Genomic DNA, 25,209 nt, shown 5'->3' with positions numbered 1-25,209 from the left:
TCATACTTACCAATGTTGTTTCAACATTAAGATGAGTTTATTTATAAAATTAGTATTACGCCGGGCGGTGGTGGCGCACGCCTTTAATCCCAGCACTTGGGAGGCAGAGGCAGGCGGATTTCTGAGTTCGAGGCCAGCCTGGTCTCCAGAGTGAGTTCCAGGACAGCCAGGGCTATACAGAGAAACCCTGTCTCGAAAAAAAACCAAAAAAAAAAAAAAAAAAAAAAAAAAAAAAAAAAAAAAAAAAAAAAAAAATTAGTATTACAAAGTAATGATTCCTGAGTTTACAAAAAAACAATTCATTCATTATTGTCCCCAAATTCATGAGACAGCATGCAATGACTAGTTAATGACAGTCAACAAAAGTCTTGAGCAATTTGGTCCTTACTTTATCCAGGTCATAAGTTCCACTGTATCTGGATCATAGAATTCCTGTAGTTCTGTTAATTCTGTAATTAATCGTGGAAAAAACTAAAACACAAAACAAAACACCCAGAGGTGTAAGTAACTGGAAAGCTGAAAACTGTTTCAGAGTATTCCAACAGACCAACTTAAAGCATGTTGACATGTCAACATTGCCATGTTCCTGTCCTCTTCACTGGCCTCCTCATTCTTTTCAACCAGAATAATTATAATTTTATAATTTACTCACTGCTTAGATCTAGTAACTAATGTTATTACCAAACAATCATCAGTTATATCGTTCATGTAAAGACATATTAAATTTTAAAATTCCAGGACAAGTATTTTGCAGGTTGATTGACAGTTAGTTCCCTGCTATATTGTGTTAAGCCAAAAAATTATTTCATTCCACAGATAATAAAATTGGAGTTACCCAAATATATTTACATATTAAGACCTACTTATTCAAATTTTGTCAATTATGGTAAGAATTTACAATAGTATTAGACTGAAGAAAACTGTACTATATGGCATTCTAAAAATGTTTTAGGCTGGATGTGATAGAATACTTGTACAATCCCAGCACTTGAGATGCTGAGTTAAAAGGATTACCATAAATTCAAGGCCAGCCTGGGCTACAAAGTGAGACCTTGTCTCAAAAGATAACAAACAAATGAGCACTCATATACATAAAATATATGAATAAGTAAATTTAAAAAATGTTTGGGGAGCAGAAATCGGTGGTACATGTCTTTAATCCCAGCACCCAGGAGGCAGAGACAAGCAGATCTCTATGAGTAGGAGGTCAGGCTGGTCTACACAGTGAATACCAGGACAGCCAGAGTGAAAGAGAGAGGGAGGGGAGAAGGGAAAGAGGGAAGGAAGGACGGAGGGAAAGAGGGAGGGAAGAAGGGAGGGAAGAAAGAAAAGAAGGAGGGGAGGAGAGGAAGAGGGAGGGAGGGAGAAAAGGAGGGAGGGAGGGAGGACTGTCTTGACTACCTTGTTAGAAAGCAACATTAAGGACATCAGCTTTGTCAGTGAGGTGTCTTGACAGAAGCATACTACACACATATATAAATTTATAACCTTATAGATAAATACATTTTCATAATAGAACATTTCTTACCTCTTTCCATAAACTAAGACCTATAATAGTGGGCACCGCCATGCTCAGAATAAGAGCCTAAAATAATAAAACAAAAAGAGTTATAGGTAATCACATTTTAGAATATATGCGAGAGGTATTAGCATTGACTTAGACTGACATCAGCGTAAATCAAAGGGTGGGACATGGTAACACACGCCTCTAACACCAGCACTTGGAAGACAAAAGCACAAGGATCTGAGTTGAAGGCCACTTGGTCTACAGACTGAGTTCCAGGCCAATAAAGGCTCCACAGTGAGATGGCTCCACAGTTACAGAGTATTTACCAGGGTCAGTTCCAAGCATAAGAATGGTGGCTTATAGCACACTATAACATTCTTTTGTAATGTCCACAGGCTCATGCACACGTGTGGCACATGACTTTAATCTGAGTGTTCAGGGGCCAAAGGCAAGAGAATCTCTGCAAGTTTAAGGACAAACTGGACTACATAGAGAGATTCTGACTCTAAATAAATAAAGTAGTTAGTGCTTAGTTGACCTGAATTTGTGGCTGCCTGTAACTGAGATAGTCGGGAGGATTGAGGATATGAGGCCAGTGTGAGTTTATTACATAAAGTGATTCTGTCTCATAGAACAACCTAGAAAACATTTCTTCCACAGAGGTATTCCAAATAGCAAATGAGTGTGCATGTCTGTGTAAGTATGTGCATGTTAAGTGCTGTTCCTAGGGCAGGAAGATGGATGGCATCAAGCTCCCTGGAGACCGGCTTACAGGTGGTTGAGGACACCTGGTGTGATGCTGAGAGGCTAATCGGGTCCTCTGCAGGTGCAGTTCATGCTCTTGACTGCTGAGCCATTTCTCCAGCCCCAATCGTATGTGAAACTTCTGTCAGGGTTCTATGTTATAAGGAGCTTATAAATAATTATAAATTAGCATGAAAAGTTAACAGCAAAGGCCCTGAAACCACACAGGCAAAACAGCTTTCATAGGTCACCATACTATGTTAAAATGAGAAAACAAACTCTGGAACTTAGAAAAATATAAGAAGACCATTGTTAAACATAACTTATCATCTTTTTGCCCAAATATGTTTTTCCTATTCTACTTGTAGTGGGGGTTTTGCTTGTTTTTTATTGTTTGTATGTTTGTTGTTTTCTCCCCTTCAAAACTATTAGAAACCATGAACATTGCCCTCTTTTCCACTAGCACAAATAATCCTGTCCAAATTCCTACACTTGCGGAAAAAAAGGGGTTAGGACATACAGACGCAATGGTGAGACCTCACTCAGTGCACCCGCATCATGAAATGTCCCCAGCCAGGTGAGTATTCTACAGCATTAGGCACTAGCTCCCCCTTGTCGAGATCCAAATGGAATCCTCAGGAAGACGAGACAAGCACTCCAGTGAGCCATACTCCATCTCGTCCCCTGATCTGTTTTATAGGCAATATCTTGTTATGTACCAAGGTGGATCCCAAACTGGGATCTTCCCATCTCAACTACCCCAGTTCTACCACACCTAACTCTAACATTTTATTTATCTTTATTTTAAGCACGCAGAATAGTGTAAATTCTTTTCACGTGGAAACATACACAGATCTAAGTAAAACCAAGAAAGAAGATATTTAAAACCTGAAGTTCATATAGAATGTGTGTCTGTGACTTCAGAAGCAGAAGGATCACTGTGGGCCAGGGGTTTGAAGCCAGCCTTAGTAAGAACAATAAGAAATCTTCTAGAAATAAAGGCTACAATATTATCCTAAATATTTTTAAATAAACAAATAGTTCTTGTTGTTCATAAGGGCAGTTAGAAAAAAATTTAAGGTCAAGCTTATATTACTGATTCATTTCAAATTTTGCCTTTTCTAAGTTATACAGATTGAAATGTATTTCTTTAAACTGAACATTATAAGACGAAGGTGGTGCTCATGGTATGGCTTTGAGGATACCCTGATATATAGATAAAGACCCTGTCTCATAAATACAAAATACAAAGCCACCACCACCAAAACGCTAAAAGCCGTGTGTGATGGTGCATGCCTATAAACCTAGAATTTGGAAGATAAGGAGCTCAACTGTATAGTGAATTCTGAGCTAACCTGGACTACATTCAACCCTGTCTCAAAAACAAATGAGAAATCAATAAAACAATGGGCAGGGATACAGCCAAGCTGTCAGAGAACCTAGCTAGCATGTAAGAAGCTCTGGGTCCATGTCATGGTGTTGGGGGATGTAATATCTTCAAAAGAGCAAGATAATCCTCACTCCAGTGAGATCCTGGCCAGTCTGCCACCCTGCTGACACAAGAACAAGAAAAAAAAACTTTTAAGAACTGTTTATTTATCACAGTCTACTTTATGTTGTTGTCCTAGGGTTTTGTTTTGTTTTGTTTTTTTGAGACAGGGTTTCTCTGTGTAGCCTTGGCTGTCTTGGAAGTGCTCTGTAGACCAGGCTGACCTCAAACTCACCAGATCTATCTGTCCCTGCCTTCTGAGTACTAGGATTAAAGGTGTGAGCCACCACCACCCCTGTTTTGGTTTCATTTACCAGCACTTACAATGTTTTTTATTCCATTTATCTATTTAATTGTGTGTGTCTCTGTATGTGCTCACATTAGTTGTGCATGTAAGACAACTAATGGTTCTCTACCTCCATCATGGGGGCCAGGCTTGGTGGTGGCAGGTGCCTTTCCCCAGAGCCATCTTTATGGCCCTATCATTTTGTATAACTTTAAGATAAACAAGTATCAAACACAAAATAACAATGGCTCACCAACAACATTGGGTGTACAGTTCTTAATCGAAGCCACTTTAAAAGTGTCATCCAGAGTTCAGGGGAACATACACCAAACGCTGCCAACATGCACACGTAAGGAGTCCAAATGAATTTCAAGCTGGAAAAAAAAAAAGTCACATATCATATGTCATTACCTGATTTCTCTTTTCTAAGTACTTTTTAACTACCCACAAAATATTAATGCAAATAATCTTTACTTCTAGTTTCAGCAACAGATTATTGCCCAATTTTTTGGTTTGGGTTTTTTTTTTGTTAAGACTTATTTTTTTGTTTTATGTGTCTAAGTACACTATTGCTCTCTTCAGACACACCAGAAGAGGGCATCAGATCTCATTACAGACGGTGGTGCAGCCACTATGTGGTTGCTGGGAATTGAACTCAGGACCTCTGGATGGGCAGTCACTGCTCTTACCTGCTGAGCCATCTCTCCAGCCCATTGCTGTTTGTTTTTAAGACAAGGGCTCATTATAGAACATGCTAGCATCAAACTCACAGACACACACATCTCTGACTCCAAGTGCTGGCATTAAAGATGTGCACCTCCACTCAAAACCCTCTTTTCTTTTTCCCTTCTTTTTCTGAAACAATGTGATCCCACATAGTAGTGCAAGCTGTCTTGGAACTCACCAAGTAGAGTAGTCTGACATTCACTAGAATGAGCCTTCTCAGATTAGAGGCATGAATTACTGTGAGCAGCTTTTCCTTTTGTCTTTGAGAGAGGATCTCACCTTGTAGCCCAAGCTAGCTTCACACTCAAAGCAATCCTCCAGCTTCTACCCTCTGAGTGCATGAGCCACCATACCTGACTTTCCCCTTATTTTTTTTATTTTTTTTTAATTCTTATTAATTTTTTTAATTAAATTCCATGGCTGGCAATGCAGCCGAGCCAATGACCTTGAACTTCTGGCTCTTCTACCTCCACTTCTGCAGTGCTATGAGTCACCTTACCCAGTTTTTAATCTGTTTAGAGTATTTGTCTAGCATATATAAGGCCTTAATTCAATTTCCAACAAAACAAGAAAAAAAAAGCCAGGCAGTAGTGGCACACACCTTTAATCCCAGCACTTAGGAGGCAGAGGCATGCGAATTTCTGAGTTCGAGGCCAGCCTGGTCTACAGAGTGAGTTCCAGGATAGCCAGTGCTATACACAGAAACCCTGTCTCGAAAAAACAAAAAACAAAAAACAAAAAAAAAAAAAGAAAGGATGGAGGAAGAGAGGAAGAAAGGGACAAAATGGAAAATTATATGTTTTGCTTTAAATTACAATTTAATAATAATAAATTACTATGCAAAAAGCCTCACAAATTACCCTTCATCATATTTACTTCATGGATCTTACTTATTGTGAATAAATGTTTATTTGTTTTTTGATTTTTTTTTTCCCCAAGACAGGGTTTCTCTGTGTAGTCCTGGCTGTCCTAGAACTCACTCTGTAGACCAGGCTGGCCTAGAACTCAGAAATCCGCCTGCCTCTGCCTCCCAAGTGCTGGGACTAAAGGCGTACGCCACCACTGCCTGGCTTATTGTGAATAAATGTTTAATCTTGCGATCTGGCCTCTATCCCTACTCCTAGGAGATGCCCACCTGCCGGACATTCCATCTTTGTGGAGATGGGATGGCTACCCCATGCCTATAACTTATGCTAAGAGCACATTTATTCTGGAGCCCTGGGCCACAAAGGATCATCAGTTCAATCTCTGGAAAGGCTTCAAAGTAAGGTCAACCAACTTCATAAAGACTGAACACAGCGGGGCTCCCCTGACAGCTGTGTCCCCTGTGTGCACCAGGTTTGCACTGCTCCTCAGAAACAGATGTAGTCTGTGCCATCTCCACAATATGATGATAAATAGAGTCCTATGTCTGTGTCTTTTCTAGACCCTATTCTGTATATCTTCTCATCTGCTCATTATATATAACTGTTTCACTGAAATAATTGGTAACCCACAATACAATGATTATTCTTGTTATGTCATTCCTAGTAATAGAACCCAAAAATATTTTGGGAAACTTCTGAACTTGTGATTGGTTTCAAAAATAGGGAGGACCTTAAGGGCCCCTTAAACTGAAGAGGCATTCCATTTATTTGCTAATGGACTTATACATAAAGATTTAAACCCTTTGCTTCGGCAAGGTGTATTATTGTTTGCCTAACTTGTGCAAGGTCCTGGGTTCAGTCCCTAGCAATGCACAAAGGTGTGCAGGGTTGGGGGTCTGTGAGGGTCAGATGTTTGAGACTTTCAAGTTCAAGATCAGACTTGAGGCACTACATCAAGACAAAATAAAACAAAACTCTTCTGCTCAATGAATGGATTTTCATAGCTTATTAACAATTTGGCATGAATTTATGTAGAAGCAGATTAAGGAAGGTTTGAAAACTAAAAACCTACAAATAAAGATACGGTTTTTAGGGTTGTCACTGTTGTTTCTGTTTTGTTATGGGAGAGAGGTTTCACTATGTAGCACTGGCTGGCCTAGAACTCAATATGTAGACCTGGAACCCACAGAGAGCTACATGCCTTTGCCTCCTGTATAAGTGTGACATAACTTATCTGAATATTAATAGTAGTATGCTACATGATGCTGTTCTGGTCAACAATAGACTGCATACATGACAGTAGTCCCACAAGATAACATTGCCTAGTGAGGTCACGGCAGGATTATCTGAGCAGGCGCTCCTGTGAAGGCCTGCACTACAGCCCTGCATAGCGCACTATACTAATGTGAAGTGACACCTGACTGCATGTGGGATACTTGCCTTAGCAAATTTTAAACATACATAACACAACATAAACATAACACACAACCAGAAAGAAATGAAATGTAAATACTTTGCCTTGTCCATACATCAATCAGAGTTTCAACGGTTAGTTTTCCATTTAAAAGCATTAAAAGAAATAAGGGACAAAACAAAACCACCTCCTTTACCCCACCCCAGCCCAGCTCCAGTCTACTGCAGGACCCACTGCATGTCACTATACTTCACCATATTTCCTTACCCACTCCAGAATGTGTTGCGTGCTTTCCTACAAACTTAGCAACGTGATCCTCTCCACCTGGGATACTCTTCTCTCTTCTGTTCACAAGCTCAGTTTTATTCAGCACCCGGTCCCACAAACATCTTTCCAAGCCATATCCTGACTCCAAATGTTCCTACAGCACTATTTGCCTATCCTTTAATTCCCAAGTTATAACTTTAGTTTGTTATATAGTTAATATCTGTTGGCTCCATTAGGCCAACAATTACAGAAAGTAGAAACCAAACCCTGTGTTCATGCTGCTTAATACTATACTTTGAGTATTTAGCACGATGCATGAATCTTGGAAGATATTTGATAGTATTTTAATAAATGAATGAATAATTAAATATCAGTTTGTTATATTTTTAAAATGTTTGTTAAATTTCTCTTATATTTTTAAATTTTGTATTTTTATAAATTAGACTATTTTTCATTTATTTTACGTGTATGAGTGTTTTGTTTGAGCATATTTATGTACCAGAATAGGCCTGCAGAGAGTACTGGATCCTCAGAAACTAGAGTTTTTCATATGGTTTTAAAGACCTGATTTATTAAATAAAGAAAATATCTAAAAAAAAAAAAGACCTGATTTATGTGGGTACTGGGAAGGTATTTTGCAAAAGTAGCAAGTACTCAGTTAACTAATAAGCCGTTTCTCTAGCCTCTAAGAAGTTTTTGTTTGTTTTTCAAGACAGACTTCCTCTGTGTAGCCCTGGCTGTTCTAGAACTCACTATGTAGACCAGGCTGGCCGCAAAGATCCACCTGCCTGCCCCTGCCTCCTAAGTAATGGAATTAAGAGCACCACCTGAAAGTGTCCTGAAAGTTTATACTTTCTTAAATAAAGTGTTAGGAACTGCTTTAAATGTACTCACTAGCCCTTAGCACAAAAGGTAAGCATGGGGCTGGAGAGATGGTTAAGAGCACTCACTGCCCTTCCAAAGGTCCTGAATTCAATTCCCAGCACCCATATGGCAACCTATACCTGTCTGATGCTGTCTTCTGGTGTGCAGATATACGTGCATACAAAGTACCTAAATACATAAATAAGTAAATTCTAAAAAAGATAAGCTTTGCAACGACAAACTGCTCAATCAGGGCACTTACCCTTCCATAAGCATTGCAAGAGAGCCCAGCAAAAGAGTGTGAATTACATGATAAATTATTTCTGGCCTTTCTCCAATTCTTCCATCTTCAAGAGTTACAGTTTCTTTCTTGGACTTACCACTGTATAAAGGAAACATTTTTTTTAAATTTGGAAAAATATATATGAAAAATCAACAATACATTATCATGTTTGAAGGCTATGCCTAAAACTGAATTTCTTCTCCTTTTCTAAGACCAATTATTACTGAACCAGTGATACTAATCAATACAAACTGCAAAATTTATAAAAATAAAAAGCTATAAGTAACCATCTTCTTTTTGTTTGCGGGCTTAGAGCACATTGTGTAGCTAAGCTTGCCTCTACTCCAGGCAATTCTTTTGCCTGAGACTATGTAGAGTTGAGCTTGCAGGTGTGAGCCACCATAGCTAGCTTCAAGTTACTTTTCTCTTTTATTGTAGTGCCGGGGTCTCCAAGCACAGATCTTTATACATTAAGTAAGTGCTGTATGCATGTATTGCCAGCAGTAAGAGAGCATGCACTCTATAAAGTAGGTCAGCTGACTGCGAAGGGGCTGCTAGTACTTCCTGTATCTATTATTTTTGGATTTTGCAATGGAGTTTCATGTAACCTGACTAGCTTTGAACTAACTATGTAGCCAAGGCAGGCCTTGAACACAGGATCCTGCCTTCACCTCTCAAGTGTTGGAATCACAGCATTCTACAAGTATCCATAACTACTTTTCTAGCATAATGAACATTTGAATCAATTATATTTATAGTGATCTTTATTTTGTTATTGGTTTTGCTTATTTGCTTTCATTTCTCATTTTTTGAGACAGGCCCAGGCTGCCTTTGAACTCACAATTCTCTTAGCTCAGTCTCCTGAGTTGATAGGCGTGTCCTGAGATTATAGGCATGTCCAACCATATTCAGAAAAACTTTAAGTAACTTCAAGTCACACTAGTAGCTTCATTTCAATTAAATTACATATATATGTTTATCTATGTATATGTGTGTATATATGCATGTGTATATATAATTATATATATATATGTATGTGTGTATGTATATGTGTGCATGTGTATGTATGTATATATTTATGTATACACACACACACACACACACACACACACACACACACACACACACACACACATATATATCCACACCAAACCACCTCAGAGACAGGGTTTTTCTGTTTAGCCCTGGCTATCCTGGAACTTGCTTTGTAGACCAGGTTTGCCTCAAAATCAGAGATGAGCCTGCTTCAGCCTCCTGAGTGCTGAGACAGATTAAAGGCATATGCCACCATGCCCAGCCAAATATATTATCCTTAATTAAATTAAAATTTTAGTAAATTATCAAATGAGTCTGCAAAAACTTACTTATATATCCATATAAATAATTGGAGATATAAAACTAAATATCTGCTTTCCTGATTAATTTATAATGACTGTTTTGCCTGGCGGTGGTGGTGCACGCCTTTAATCCCAGCACTTCGGAAGCAGAGGTAGACAGATTTCTGAGTTCGAGGCCAGAGTGGTTTACAGAGTGAGTTCCAGGACAGCCAGGGATATACAGAGAAACCTTGTCTCGAAAAAAAAAAAAAAAAGACTGTCTTAGGGTTTTACTGCTGTGAAAATACACCATGACCAAGGCAAGTCTTTTTTTTTTGTTTGTTTGGGTTTTTGTTTTGTTTTGTTTTTTTCAAGACAGGGTTTCTCTGTGTAGCCCTGGCTGTCCTGGAACTCATTCAGTAGACCAGGCTGGCCTTGAACTCAGAAATTCACCTGCCTCTGCCTCCCAAGTGCTGGAATTAAAGGCGTGCGCCACCACTGCCCAGCTCCAAGGCAAGTCTTATATGGACAATATTTCATTGGGGCTGGCATACAGGTTCAGAGGTTCAGTCTATTATCTTTGAGGCAATAGCATGGCAGCATCCAGGCTGATATGGTGCTGGCAGAGCTGAGAGTTCAGCTGAAGGCTGCTAGTGGGAGACTGACTTCCAGGCAGCTGGGGTGAGGGTCTTAAGCCCACACCCACAGTGACACACCTACTCCAACAAGGCCACAATACCTAATGGGGTCATTCCCTGGGCCAAGCATATTCAAACCATCACAATGACCAATAAAGAAAGAATAGAATTAGATGCTCTAAAATGAACATAGTATTGAAAAGCTGTGAGGTGGCACACACCTATAGTCTTATATAATTTGGAGACTGAGCCAAGAGAACCTCTTAAAAATGTGAATTCTAGGTCATGTTGGGGAGCACAAAACCTCTCGCTCTCCTTCCTGTCCCTCTTAAAGCTAAACCCAGGGCCTCATGCAGGTGCAGGCTAGTTAAAGGTTCTGCCATAGCACTACACCCAAGGGCCAAACCCTGTCTCTTCGAAAGAAAGAAAAAGAGAGAGGGGGGAGGAGGGAGGGAGAGAGGGAGGGAGAGAAAGAGAGAGAGAAAGAGAGAGAGAAAGAAAGGAAGAAAAGAAAGGAAAAGAAAAGAAAAGGAAAGGAAAGGAAAGGAGAGGAAAGGAAAGGAAATCTGGATCTGGATACAACTTTGTGGCAAAGCATATTCAGCATGCACAAGGCCCTGGGTTCTCAAACCCCAGCAACAGACTAACACACACACACACACACACACACATCTTAAAATATTTTATATGTTTAAAATACAGTAATTAGCAATACAATTGATTATTATAAACACTTACCTCATCCTCCTAAAAAAAGCTTGTGTCATAGAAAGAAGACAAATAATTAGCACTAAAACATAGAATGGTAATAGGGAAGATTGTGTCAATCGGAAAAAAAAATCCTGGGACGGTGCCTGGAGAGATTCTTGACAAAGGAGCCAGTTCAATGTAAAATTCCTACAAAAGACAAAACACAGGATATTAAAATCGCATATGCTTTAAACTGATAAACATAAAGGTATTTTAAAATCTAAGTAACACATTCTCTAAATCTACTCGTTCATAACAGCAAGAGTAGGCTGCAGTGAAGCACATGCCTTCATCTAAACTATTGAGAAATGAAACACTGCTGCTTCTCTTACCAGATTTACGGTTAGTAAATCAAGACCTTCCAGAAAGGCTTGTGGTCAGAAAGGTAAATTCCCACCAGCAGTGTTCTGGGGTAGAAGCCATAGGAACTGATCAGGTCATAAGCTTGATGGATTCATAATCTGATGGCAATACTTGGTGGTAGCCACCGATGGAAGATGTCTGGAAGATGTCTGCAGTACGTGCCTTGTCCCTTCCCTTTCCCCTTTCTCTCTCTCTGCTTCCTAACCTCTTTCATCACACACTCCGTGAGTCAGAAACAGTGTAACAAACGACCATGAACAGTCATGATCTAGGAAACTGAGACAGTAAGACAACTTAATGGACAAAGGCACTTACTGTCAAGCCTGAAAAGTTGAGTTCAATGCCAAAGTGCAAGAAGAAAACAAAGTTTCAAATTTGACTTCTGACCTCCACATACATACATACATACATACATACATACATACATACATGCATGCCATGGCCACACACACACACACACACACACACATATTCATATTCCTTCCCCCCTCTCAGAAATGCCTTAAGAAATCAGAGCTGGAGATGTGGCTCAGTGGTTAGGAACACTAGCTGCTTTTGTACAGTATCCAGGTACTAGTCCCATGCTGGTTCACAACTAGCTCTAAGTCCAGTGAGCAAAATTAAGCCTGTTAGTGCTTTAGGATGTTAACATGAGCATTTTATGGAGTGGCTAAGACATCCAGTGGCTGTGACTCTGTAAAGTCAAATGCAAATGTATTTTTCCAGTTGCTGAGCAGAGGGTTAATGCACATGGCCTCATGCACATGATTGAGACAAGCACTTCTATCACTAAGCCACATCCCCGGGTAAGAGATGAACTGATGTTCAGAAGTGCTCATGGAACACTTGAAGAGAGGCTCAGCAGTTAATAGCACTGGCTGCTCTTTCAGAGGACCTGGATTTGGTTTTCCAGCACCCATATGTCAGCTCAGAATATGCTTAACTCCAATTCCAGGGGATCTAATTCCCTTTCCTGACCTCCTTGGGCTCCTGGATGTGCACATGCATACACTCAGACTCACAACTCTCTGTAGCTTAAGTTCCAGGGGATCCAATGTCTTCTGGCCTTCAAGGGCATCATATATGCAGGCGAGCACTTATACATATAAAATAACAAAATTTAAAAAGTGCTAAAGGGTAGAATGAAAATGTCTATTTCAAAAATGACTGCATTTTAAAAAATAAGCTAAATTTTGACAATAGGACTATAGAACCATTAAAGATGATGCTACTGAAATATCTTATATTTTGGGGCTGAGGATGCTATTACTGTTGTTGCTATTAATATTATTATTTTAATGCAAGCTGCTATTATTATTATTACTATTATTATTATTATTATTTTAAGGCAAAGCTTCATGTATCTCAAGGCGTCATGAACACCAATTCCCTGTGTAGCTGAGGAAGACCTGAACTTCTAATCTTCCAATTTCTACCTTACCAAGAACCAGGACCACAAGCATGTTATTATATGTTGAGTGTATGTGGTACTGGACAAGAACCTAGGGCTGTCTACACCTGCAGCACAACACTAAAATGACTTCTTTTGTTGCCCAAGTGTGTGACTATATCCTGTGCATCTTCTAACAGTTCTTTGGTGGTTCTTTTTGTTGTTGTTGTTTGTTGGTTTTGTTTTGTTTTATTTTTAAAACAGGGTTTTTCTGTGTAGCCCTGGCTGCCCTGAAATTTGCTCTGTAAACCAGGCTGACCTTGAACTCACCAGATCCATCTGCCTCTGCCTCCCAAAGGCTAGGATTAAAGATGTGCATCACCATGGTCCTGCTACTCTTTTTAAACAAACAATGACAACATTCCTTATCTTTAAAAAAAAAAATTTAAATCTTCCCTATTACTATCTTATGTGTGCTTCATCTGCATGTGTATATGTTTACCACATTTGCGGCTGGTGCTGAAGGAAGCCAGAAGAGTATATCAGATTTACTGAAACTGGAGTTACTATGAGCCACCATGGGAGTGGGTACTAAGAACCAAACAAACCCAGATCTTCAGCAAGAACAGTAAGTGTTCTTAACTATTAAGCCACCTGTCTTTGATTGTTCTTAGAAATCTGTCTCTAGAGAGATATTTTCTGAAATTTGGTGAATTTCAAATCCCAACACATAACTAGCACATTTAAGCATAAGCATTCACTATTTATAGCACCCATGTCACTGACTGTGTAAAAAACAAATGGGACTAGGAATGTAGACCAACAGCACTGTACTTGCCAAGAATGTGCAGAGCCCAGGTTCAATCTACAGCACTAGGGGAACTAAGCACAACACGGATGGCAATGGTTTTGAGAGAAATGACTATGTCTTAACCTTAAATAAAAAACCTAGTGTGTTACCCTGGTAAGCAAGCCTAATACTTGGCATGCTTACTACAGGGTACTATACAAAAATCAACTAGTAAACATTAGCTTAAAGCAGTTCTCTCAGCCTTAGAAGACTGTAGGATAAGTTCTGGGTTATGGTTAAATTCCATGGAAGAATGACTTCCCTTACAAAGAGCTACCCCAGCTTTTGCTGTTTATGTACTTGGCCTGTAAGAGTCTTCTAATGGATATTTTATCATAGCAAATGAATATACACATCAAACACTTCATTTGCTAACTATGTTATATCACAATAAAAAATTTAATCTATAATCCTATATAATCACATAAATGAGACAAAGGTTCCAAACTTTCTTAGAACTTGAGACATGTCTGTGTATAAACAAATACTATCTGTTATACACATAGACACTATCAGTATATAAAGTCATTTCTTCTACATTGTTTCATAAAATAAAACAACTAGAAACACATTATTTTATAATTAAAAACCCAGCAAGCTTCTGGTTTAATTATTATACTATTATAAACCTAATCTGAGACTATTTTATGAAGCCAATGTCTTCTGCCCTTTTCTTTCCCTCTTGTTTGGCAGTACTGGAGATCACATGCAGGCTCTCTCCCATTCAAGGCAAACGCTTGGTTACATTTGAGCCTGCTGCTATCTTTTAAAGTTACTCACGATGCTGAATAGCTGGCTATTTTACTGTTCTGCAGTGCTGGAGATCAAGCCTAGGGCTGTGCACCTCCTAGGCTGGCATCTACCCAGTAGATAGACCTGTAGTCCTCATTTTTAGTCTTTACTTATTCTCATTTTAGACAGTGACATTAGTCTTCACCAAAGGACAAAGCCCTAAAATACTATGAAAGAGCAGAAGGCTGGAGAGATGGCTCAGCGGTTAAAAGCACTGACTGCTCTTCCAGAGGTCCTGAGTTCAATTCCCAGCAACCACATGGTGGCTCACAACCATCTATAATGGCATCTGATGCCCTCTTCTGGTGTGTCTGAAGACAGCTGCAGTGTACTCATTTAAAAAAAAAAAAAAAAAAAAGCAGTACTTAAGGCTCTTGCAGAGGACCTACATTCAGTTCTCAGCTCCCACATCAGATGGCTCACAACCACCTGTAATTCCAGCTCCAAGGAATCTGGTTCCTTCATTCACCTGCAGATACATGCCTGTACACACATACATATGCATATAAATAAAAACAACACGTAGCCATAGAGTGGTGGCACACACCTCAATCCCAGCATTCAGGAAGGAGGCAGAGGCAGGTGGATCTCTCAGTTTCAGGCCAGCCTGCTCTACAGAGTAAGTTTTAGGACAACCAAGGCTACAGAGAAACCTTGTCATGAAAAACAAATAAATAAATAAATACATAAAATAAGAACTAAACCTTTAAAACAATACTATGAGGCCGGTGAGATAACTCACAAGTAAAAGCACTCCTTACACAAGCCAATAACCTGGGTCTGATGCCTGGACTCCATGATGGGAGAACAGAACTACCTCCCACACTTGCCCCCGGGTCTCTCTACGTGTGCCGAACACAGGCTCTAACACTCACACATACACAACATATCCGGACAAGAATAAATAAACTAAATACTATCATGCTGCTAAAGGTTGAAGTATATTTCTAGAAGACTAGAAATGTGTTTATTTACTCTGTGGCTCAAGGGATTCAAACCATGGCCCCAAGCACACTAAGTATGTTTCTCCTGCAGTGCTGGGATAGAACTGGGGTTCTGTGCATACTAGTTAAGCATTCTACCAACTGAGCTATGGCCCTACACTCCCTTCCTCATCCCACCACTCCAAATATCAATGTCATTTATTCTATAGTTCTGTGGTAGGAAACTGCCTGTAATCCACAAGGCCCTGAAGGCAATCCTCAATACCACAAAACCGAAACTAAAGCCTAATCTTCTATATGAAATCCATAACTGTTTTCTAAGAGACATGTAACCAGGTGCATACTCCCTCCATCCAGTGTTCTTGTTCTTTATTTTCCACAGGTTACAGATCAGGTGAACTTGTAAATGTGAAACTTACTTAGTCATATTTAGTCCAAATTTTACTTCAAGAAATTTCAGCACATGCTCATTTTCTTTGTGTGGGACAAACATCTAGAAGAGAATCAGGCACCATGGCCAAGTTGTGAGATATCATTCTTACAGAGAAGAAAACATTATTTTAACAAAGGAATACTCCCTTATGCCTATGCTTTTAACAGTATACTTATTTCCAATTACTAATGACAGAAAATGCAGCAGATTAAAAGAATTGTCAATAACACACAGTGTGCAATATGAATACATTTACTGCATGCTTAGGCATAAAAATGGAATGGTATTTTGAGAGTATGAAAATTTCAACCTAGGACAGCTGATTACCCCTGCTCCTGAAGACATTTCTGTTGGTTTCTTTGGTCTCTGACAGTGTAGTCAGGGATAACTTGGTATATACTCTGCTCCTTCATTGATAGCTCCTTGTTCTCATTAAAGCCGGCATAATATAGTCCTCTACTCAGACTGAGCTGGACATGAATCTCAAGTACTTACCTTCACTATAAGATTCAAGGTCACTGGCAGAGTACATAACAAGTAAAACTCAAACACTTTGATTACTTTAGCCACAAACGTTCCTTTTTTCCCATTCAGCTACAAAGGAAAAACAAAATCACATGAACAAAGTAGTAAAGTATAAAATTAACAATTTAAAATAGTAAGGCTACTTTTTACAAAAGACAATGTTAATTACCTGAAGGCACTTAACAAGCATAAACGCTCCTACTAAACTTAATAAAGGAGACACCAATAAAGCTGGATTCTCAAACTGTAGTAAATACCCAAGGAAGAGAGAAAATATGTAGATTTTATATACTTCATAAACCTGTTAGAACAAAAATAAAATAAATGAGAATAAAATTAATTTTAAAAATAGAAATTATAAGTAAATATTCTGCTATAATTTAGGACAGTGTTAGGAAATGTTTAATCTGTGTTTTTATTGTCATTGAATGTAATGAACTTAACATTTGCTTCTTAGCATTCTATAGAAGAAGTAAGGAGCTAAAAAGATCATAAATGAAAACCGAAGAACATTCTTTATAGCTACACTTGAACTTCTGTTAGTTTTCTTGTTATGAATTTAGCTTTATGTAGGTATGGTACACACTACCAGCTAACCCAGCACTTGGAAGGCCTACTTAGAGGGATTAGGAGTAAAGACCAGCTAGGACTACACAGCAAGAGCTCGTGTCAAAAAAATAAGCCACAGGTTAGAGATGCAGCTCAGTTAGAAGAGTGTCTGTCTGCTGAGTGTTTGGGTCAGTCCTCAGCACTGCATACAATTGGGAGTGGTGGTGGACATGCCTATAATCTCAGACACAGGATGTACAGGCAGGAAAAGCAGAAGTTTGAAGCCAAGCAATGATGGCACATGCCTTTAATCCCTCTATTTGGGAAAGAGGCAGAGGCAGGCCTATGCCTATGAGTTTGAGGTCAACCTGGTCTACAGTGCAAGTAAAAGGACAGCCAAGGCTACACAGAGAAACCTTGTCTTAAAAAAAGAGAACAAAACAACAACAAAGACAAACAAAGAAACAAAAACCACAGAGAATGGAGAGAAGGCTGGAGAGGAGGCGCCACAGCTGAGAGCACTGAAGGCAGCTGACCTTCCTGTACCTCTAGTTCCAGGGATCCAAGGCCCTCTTCTGGCCTCCAAGGGCACTGCATCCATGCAGCACACAGACATGCAGGTAAAACATCCAGACACATAAGTAACTTAAAAATTTTAAAACAAAGAAAGAATGAAGGGGCTGGAGCCATACCTAAGCGATTAAGAGTAGGTACTGCTTGGCAGTGGTGGGGCAAGCCTTTAATCCCAGCACTTGGGAGGCAGAGGCAGGTGGATTTCTGAGTTCGAGGCCAGCCTGGTCTACAGAGTGAGTTCCAGGGCAGCCAGGGCTATACAGAGAAACCCTGTCTCAAAAACAAAACAAAAAAAAAGAGTAGGTACTGCTCTTGCAGAAAACTGAGTTCAAGTCCTAGTACCAACATCCAACAGCCACATCCACCTAACATCCATCTTCAGGAGGCCCAATATTCTTCTAGACTACACATGCATGGCCTCACATGTGCACAGATGCACAGAAACACATATGTAACTGAAAAATAAAATTAAGTCGTAAAAGAGAGATTTCACTATAACCAGTAATGATATCCTTGGGAAATAGCAATGTACACCTAGGAGAGAGTGTAAGAGTCTTCTGGTGTTGATAACTTTCAGTGGTTGAGTTGGCTAACTTCACACAAGTACACTGTTACAGAGTAACTCTCAGCTTCGCAGCCCATTTCTCTCTTCTGTGTACATCTCTCAGGTCCAAGTCAAACTCTGACAAGAGGAAGGGCTTCAGTGAAAGTGCAATGCTGGAGGAAGAAGGAGATGATTGCTCTTTTCTTGCCTCTTGTTGGCTTGCACTTCCTTCAAACCTTACCTAAAAGACTGCCAGTTCTGAGCCCCTACAGGAGAGTTCCTTCCTGTCGAAGCTCAGAATGCAGGTGCAATTTTCCCAGCACTTACAATGCAGCTCCAGCTTCCAGCAGTTGCTACTTCCATAACATTTTTGGGCCTCCGATATCATCACTGTTTCAGCTAATCAGTTATTAAGACAACGACTTTATTTTTGATTAATGATTGCTTAGAGTGATAAGTTTCAAGGTTTCTGGTGTTAAAAATCAGACAGGGCCCTTTACATGTTAAACAAAATCCTTTACCACTGAACTATGTGCACAGTCTTGGTTATTAAATCTTTATGATGGATTCTCTATGTTCAAATAATTTCAATCTTGATGCTCATTAGACTTCTGAAGAGTTGAGAATAAGGGATGAAGAAATGGAAAAGAGGTTTTTAGAAACAATACTCTAAAACCGTTAGTCTTTGTTTTTAAATTCCCCACTTAACAGTGTCACACTACCTTGTCACTTTGTTCCAATGAGAAGATATCTAGTAGCAGCAGGGACACTGCCTGAAGAAACAAGACGTAGTGGCTGTACTCCCACACCATCATGAAAGTGTACGTTGAGGTACTCAGCAACAAGTAGCAAAACCTCTAGAGAAAAAACAACTAAGATCAGTTACTTCAGTACTGTAAAAACCCAATAAGCTACAGACCAGCTAGGTGTGGTGATGCATGTCCTAATCCCAGCTCTTGGGAAGTAGAGGCAGGTGGACATCTGTGAGTTCAAGGCCAGCTTAGTCTATATAACAAGTTCTAGGACACAGAAGAAGTTATAGAGTCCTTGTTTCAAAAAAATAAAATAAAAGGATAAAACAAAACAGACCAGCCAAACAAACAAACAAACAAACCACAGCAGGATCTTAACAAAGCACAGAGAGGAACCAGCACCTGTCTTTCCCATATTGTATTTCAAATGAGCAGGACAAAAGGGGCACAATTTTTTTAATGTCAAGTGAGGAAGCAAAAGCTAACAAGAAATTGATTTTTGCCAGGCAGTGGTGGCACACGCCTTTAATCCCAGCACTTGGGAGGCAGATGCAGGCAGATTTTTGAGTTCAAGGCCAGCCTGGTCTACAGAGTGAGTTCCAGGACAGCCAGGGCTACACAGAGAAACCCTGTCTCGAAAAACAAAAAAACAAAACAAAACAAAAAAATTATATTTATTAGAGTAGCTGGTAAGCTTTTATTAATATAGAAGCTTCTTTTGTCTTAAAATAGTATCTCTTTTTTTGTTGTTCATGCTAATTTTATTTTCCAAAAAAACTATCAAGAATCTGGGGTGCCTATCCAAGCGCTTGCTCTTAACAAAGTTTGGCCTGTTTCCCTCCAATGCAACACATATCAACCATGCAAAACTAGATGCTACTTTTCTTTACTTAATAATGAGAAAGAGCCATGCAGCAGGTACACTTCCCTAATCTCAATTCTTGGACCTAGAGCAAGAGGATCCACGGCCAACCTGGGCTGTGTCTTTAAACACATCCTATTCCTTCCTCCCCTGAACACAGCAAACTTACTACCGAACTCTTCTACCTTGAAGCTTTGTTTCATGTAGAACAACATGACAGATTTCAGGCCTGTAATGTCTAACTCCCATAGCTCAGTGCTTTATTATACTGCTAGGGATCACACTCAAGGGCTCAGCCTCACTGGGCAAGAGCTCACCCATGGAGCTGCAGTACCTGCACAGGCCTTTAAGTTGACAGTGAGTTCTTAGTGTAGAAAGATGAACTGCCAAACCTGCTTTTTAAAATAAACTGTTGCCTAAAAATGGTGATAACTTTTTAAGTAAAATTAGTTTAAATTTTTGTATTACTGTGTATATAGTTTGGGGGAGAAGCACATGTGTGAGACCAAGAGACAACTCTGTGGTGTCTGTTCTCTCCTTGTAGCTATGAGGCCGTGGGCTCACATTCAGGCCCAGGCTTGCAGAGTCTCTGAGCAGAGTCAGGCTATACAGGCAGGCTGCTTTAATGTTGGAGCCTACGAAGGTCTTGAAGTTGTGGAAGTCTTGCTGCTTCAGTTGTCTGTGTGCTGGTACTACACGCATGCACCTCCATGTCCGTCTGTTCTTCTTTTACTTTTAGGGGATATTTTTGTTGTATTCTTTTGACAGGGCTGGCTTTGAACTCTTCACATAGCTAAGAACATACCTCAACTCCTGCTTTCCACCTCCCGAGTGCTGGGATGAAAGCATGGACTACAGTATCGAGCTAGGGTTTTGCTTTATCCCACTTGTACCATACTGTTATTTTTTTAATGTTTTTTCACTGCAATGTTTCATGTTATGCTATATATCATTTCTAAGTTTTTAGTTTGATTCTTGAGACAGAGTCTCTTATTATATAGCTCTGGCTACCCTGGAACTAAGACCAAGGGGTAGACCAGACTGGCCTCAAAATCAGAGCTCTTCCTGCCTCTGCGTCCTGAGCACTGGGATTAAAGACATGCACCACCATACCTAGTTTATTATTTCATGTTTTCAAATTGAAATATAGACATATATGTATATATGTAGTATATATGTTATACTACATTATACACATAGTCAAAAATAATCCTATCATTGTAAATGGGTCTACAGTACAAAGAATATTACCTTTCAGTTTTCTATTGTATTTGCTTCTTAGTAATGTAAAATATACATGAGGATTTAAAATCGAGGAAGGAATCCAATTAATTCCTCCCATTGGTACGTTTGGTTATGGTGCTGTGGTAGAAGCTCCAGCCCTTTCCCGTGCCAGCTACTCCAGAGGTACACCCTTCTAACAGCCAAGCTTATTAGACTTTGTTTGGTCGATTCTGGTCTCTTCCTAGGCAGCAAGCTTTTATCTAAGACAGGCAAAGTGCCAACAGACTGCTATGTTTCAATCAACTTCAACAATGAACCTCTGTAGGCATACATTTTATTAACATTACTCTGTGACACAGTCTACAGGCTTCATTCAACTGCCCATGGGATTGAGGAAATAACAGTAACAAAAACATAAGAATCTAAGTGATCTGAGACGGACATTTCCTTAAGCTTTGACTAACCTACTAATCTCAGTCAGAGAAGACATGTGAGTGAACACAAGAACATGCCATACTGCCATCAAAGTTTACACCACTGTCACCCTCGGCCACGGCTGTGTCTTCAGGAATATTTCTTTTAAGTTCTGATGACTAAAGGACATAAATGTTCCTGAAGTAAGAGAAATGGCAAAACAACACTTGGATAGATTAACTTCCAAAAGGAGATATTCTTCTCGCAACCATACTAAAAACAATGTAACATCTGTTTCTCCAAAACTATTTGGCTGTCATCAGATTACAGAAAAACAAGATGTAACAACGACCTTACTACATGTTACATAGTAACATGCTTCACTGAATACAACTTAGCTCCTAATATGACTTACTTTAAAATGAGGCACCATAGGCCAGCACTGGGGTGCACAACTGCAATCCTCTATGGTGGGCAGCTGGAAGAGTAAGTGCTCAAGGCCTAGCCATAACTACATAATGACTTTGAAGCCAGTGTGAACTAAAGAAATTTTTGTGTCAAAACAAAACAACCAAAACATATTTGCAAAGCATCAGAATTAGCTGTGATGTATAAAACAGATTTGTATCTTACCTCTGCATAAGTATTTAAATTTCTTTTTAAATAGCCTGTAAGTGCAGCAACTTGGCATGCAAAATATGGTAGAGCCCAGTTTTCTCTTAAAGGAATGGAGTACTCGATTCTTGTTGTGTCCACCCTAAAATAAACCACAGAGGACACCAAAAGTGAGGCATGCATTTGTGTAACACCACACTACACTTTCTCTTTACCTTATTTTTAAATTATTATTTTATTTTATGCATATGGGTGTTTTGCCTGCATGAATGTCTGTTTACATGTGTGAGTCTGGTACTCCTGGATGCCAGAGAGGGCATCAGATTCCTGGAACTGGAACTACAGGCAGTCGTGAGCTGCCACGTGGGTGCTGGGAATTGAACTCAGGTCCTCTGGAAGAGCAGAAAGTACTCTTAACTGCTGAGCTGTTGTGGTTCACAGCAGTAATTCTAGTACTTGGAAGATAAAGGCAAGCAGATTGCTGCAAGCTTGGAGCTAGCTTGGTCCACACATTAAGTCCCATACCAGCCAAAGAAACAGCAAGACCTTGTCTCAAAAATGTTAAACATAAAAAAAAAAAAGTTCCAGGCAGTGGTGGTGCACGCCTTTAATCCTAGCACTTGGGAGGCAGAGACAGGTGGATTTCTAAGTTCCAGGCCAGCCAGGGCTACACAGAGAAACCCTGTCTCGAAAAACCAAAAAAGTGACAGATATTAGAATAATTAGTCCTATGCATATAAGATTGTAGTCAGCCTTTAGTTACCCATTATAAGGGAGTATAAAATAGTCAAAATTCAGGCAGAACAAGTGAGTGGCTCAGTAGGCAAAGGTGTTTCCAACAAATAATTTCTGAGACCCACATGGTAGAAGGGGAAAACAAGTCCTGATAGTTCATCTCTGATTCCCACACATATATACTTAACCAACAATCAATATAATATAAACAAAAAATAGTAAAAGTTTATTGAAAAATCTCTTTATTTTGTTTTCACTTATTTTTTTAAAAAATGCCAAGAAAAAAAGACATTATGTCTTAGTGGGTTTCTGTTCCTATAACAGAATACGATGGACTTTGCAATTTATAAACAAAAGAATGTATTGCTCATAGTTCTAGCAGCTGGGAATCCAAGATCAAGGGAGGCATCAGGGGATTCAACCAAAAATGTTTTCGTCTAGTGCTGGAGTATGAAAGCAGGGCCTGTGCAGAGCAGCCAAGCCCTCTACCATTCAGCAATGTCCCAGTGCCCTTAACTGTTTTTATAGGGCCGTGATTGCAGTCATGGAGGCTCCTCCTCATTCACAGCCCATCTCTGAGTAGTAGTACACCAGAAATCACAAAACTTGGAAAGGCACATTCAAAGCAAAGCTGCACATGGCAATTCTAGTGATTCTGGGCTTGGCAAAGAGTTCTTCATTATGACACAAAGTATGAAAAAAATAAAACAGTAAAACCCAACTCACTAGATGATCAACATTTAAAACTTCCTGTTTTTATTATTTTTTTAAAGATTTATTTATTATTATATGTAAGTATGTGTAAGTAGCTGTCTTTAGACAAACCAGAAGAGGGCATCAGATCTCATTACAGATGGTTGTGAGCCACCATGTGGTTGCTAGGATTTGAACTCAGGACCTTCGGGAGAGCAGTCAGTGCTCTTACCCACTGAGCCATCTCTCCAGCCCCCTGTTTTTATTATTAAGAAAGCATGTGGCCAGGTATGCTGACTCATGTGTTTAATGCCAGCACTCAAGAGGTAGAACTGGAGTTTGAGGACAGCCTGGCCCACATAGAAATTCTGGATACCCAGGGCTACATAGTGAGAGACTGTCTCAAAAAAATAAAAACAAAAGAGGGGAGAGGAGAGAGGGAGAGAGAAGAAAAGAAAAACATAAGACACACAGACAAAACCTCTGCCATACATGGCCCTGACAATGACAAACACGAGAGAAACCACTGAGAAGAACTCTTGTTTATAAGATATGCCACCATTTATCATTTAAGGACCAGAAAACCTTCTCAGAAATGCATGGTTAGTTATTCTACTGAGCAAACATCACAGTAGAACTACCACCATATACTCTCTCCATCACTGATTGCAGTGTTGTTATGCCAGCCTAACTGTGTACAAACTCTTACAACTCAATAATCAGAAGGTAAATAATGCCATAAAAACCAAGAGCTGGTATGGTGGCACACGGCACAAGAAGCCAAGACAGGGACAGGCGGTGGTGGCCCACAACTTTAATCCCAGCACTTAGGAGGCAGAGGCAGGCGGATTTCTGAGTTCGAGGCCAGCCTGGTCTATAGAGTGAGTTCCAGGACAGCCAAGGCTACATAAAAAAAAAAAACCCTGTCTTGGGGTGGGGGGTTGGGGGGGAGGAGAAGAAGCCAAGACAGGAAGAGCCCAAGTCCATTGCCTACCTAGGCTTCAATGGGCGATAGGGTAAGGGGCGGATGCAGCTTAGATTTCCAGTGCTTATAGAGCACACCATAAGTCCAACCTCAGTACTATAAAACAGAAGGTGTGGGACTGGAGAAATGGCTCAGCGGTTAAGAGCACTGACTGCTCTTCCAGAGTTCTGAGTTCAATTCCCAGCAACCACATGATGGCTCACAACCATCTGTAATGGGATCTGATGCCCTCTTCTGGTGTGTGTGAAGACAGTGACAGTGTACTCAGATACATAAAATAAATAAATCTTAAAAAGAAAGAAAGAGAAAGAAAGAAAGAAAAACAGTGACCTAAAACAGAAGGTGTGAACAGGTTCTTGACACTAAACTTTCTGTTAAAAAAAAAAGTAAAGAGACTTTGTAGAAAGAATCTCTTGTGTACTGTATAGAAGCACCACCTGTCAATAAAAAGCTGATATCCTATTGGCAAGAGGCAGGAAACAAGAGGAAGGAGTTCCAGTAGAGAGATAGGAACTCTGGGAGATTCTCACATAGAAGATTCACTCTGGATTCTGAGGAAGTTGGATACATGAAACAGAGGAGAGATAATTAACCTTGTGGTAGACATGGAATAGTTTAAACAGGCTAAGTGAATTATTATCTAGTCAGGGAACACACATAACATAAGGCCATAAGCACTGTAAATGAAATAAGCCTCTGAGTTGTTATTGGGGAGCTGAGGCATGGGTGGGAAAGCCCATGAATACCTAAGCACATGGACATCTCTGGTCATTAAGTGCATGTAATTTAAAACTCTGCTCTTTGCTCCCTGACTGC

General features: G+C 39.7%; 1 protein-coding gene across 4 annotated transcripts in view; it reads right to left on the bottom strand.

The window, feature by feature from the left end:
- Dpy19l4 (dpy-19 like 4) overlaps positions 1-25,209 on the bottom strand; it is a 62,675-nt gene that overhangs the window by 12,403 nt on the left and 25,063 nt on the right. For all 4 annotated transcript variants that reach the window (XM_031366615.1, XM_031366616.1, XM_031366614.1 and 1 more), the window contains 10 exons: positions 21,999-22,122; positions 18,836-18,970; positions 16,617-16,748; positions 16,418-16,516; positions 15,909-15,982; positions 11,139-11,297; positions 8,426-8,545; positions 4,280-4,400; positions 1,529-1,585; positions 389-471 (listed from right to left, as the gene is read on the bottom strand). In XM_031366615.1, coding sequence (XP_031222475.1) covers positions 389-471; positions 1,529-1,585; positions 4,280-4,400; positions 8,426-8,545; positions 11,139-11,297; positions 15,909-15,982; positions 16,418-16,516; positions 16,617-16,748; positions 18,836-18,970; positions 21,999-22,122 — 1,104 coding nt within the window. The remainder of the gene's footprint in view (positions 1-388; positions 472-1,528; positions 1,586-4,279; positions 4,401-8,425; positions 8,546-11,138; positions 11,298-15,908; positions 15,983-16,417; positions 16,517-16,616; positions 16,749-18,835; positions 18,971-21,998; positions 22,123-25,209) is intronic.

This window comes from Mastomys coucha, unplaced genomic scaffold (assembly GCF_008632895.1).
Source record: "Mastomys coucha isolate ucsf_1 unplaced genomic scaffold, UCSF_Mcou_1 pScaffold14, whole genome shotgun sequence".
NCBI classification, from domain to species: domain Eukaryota; kingdom Metazoa; phylum Chordata; class Mammalia; order Rodentia; family Muridae; genus Mastomys; species Mastomys coucha.
This window is presented reverse-complemented; position numbering and strand designations above follow the sequence as displayed.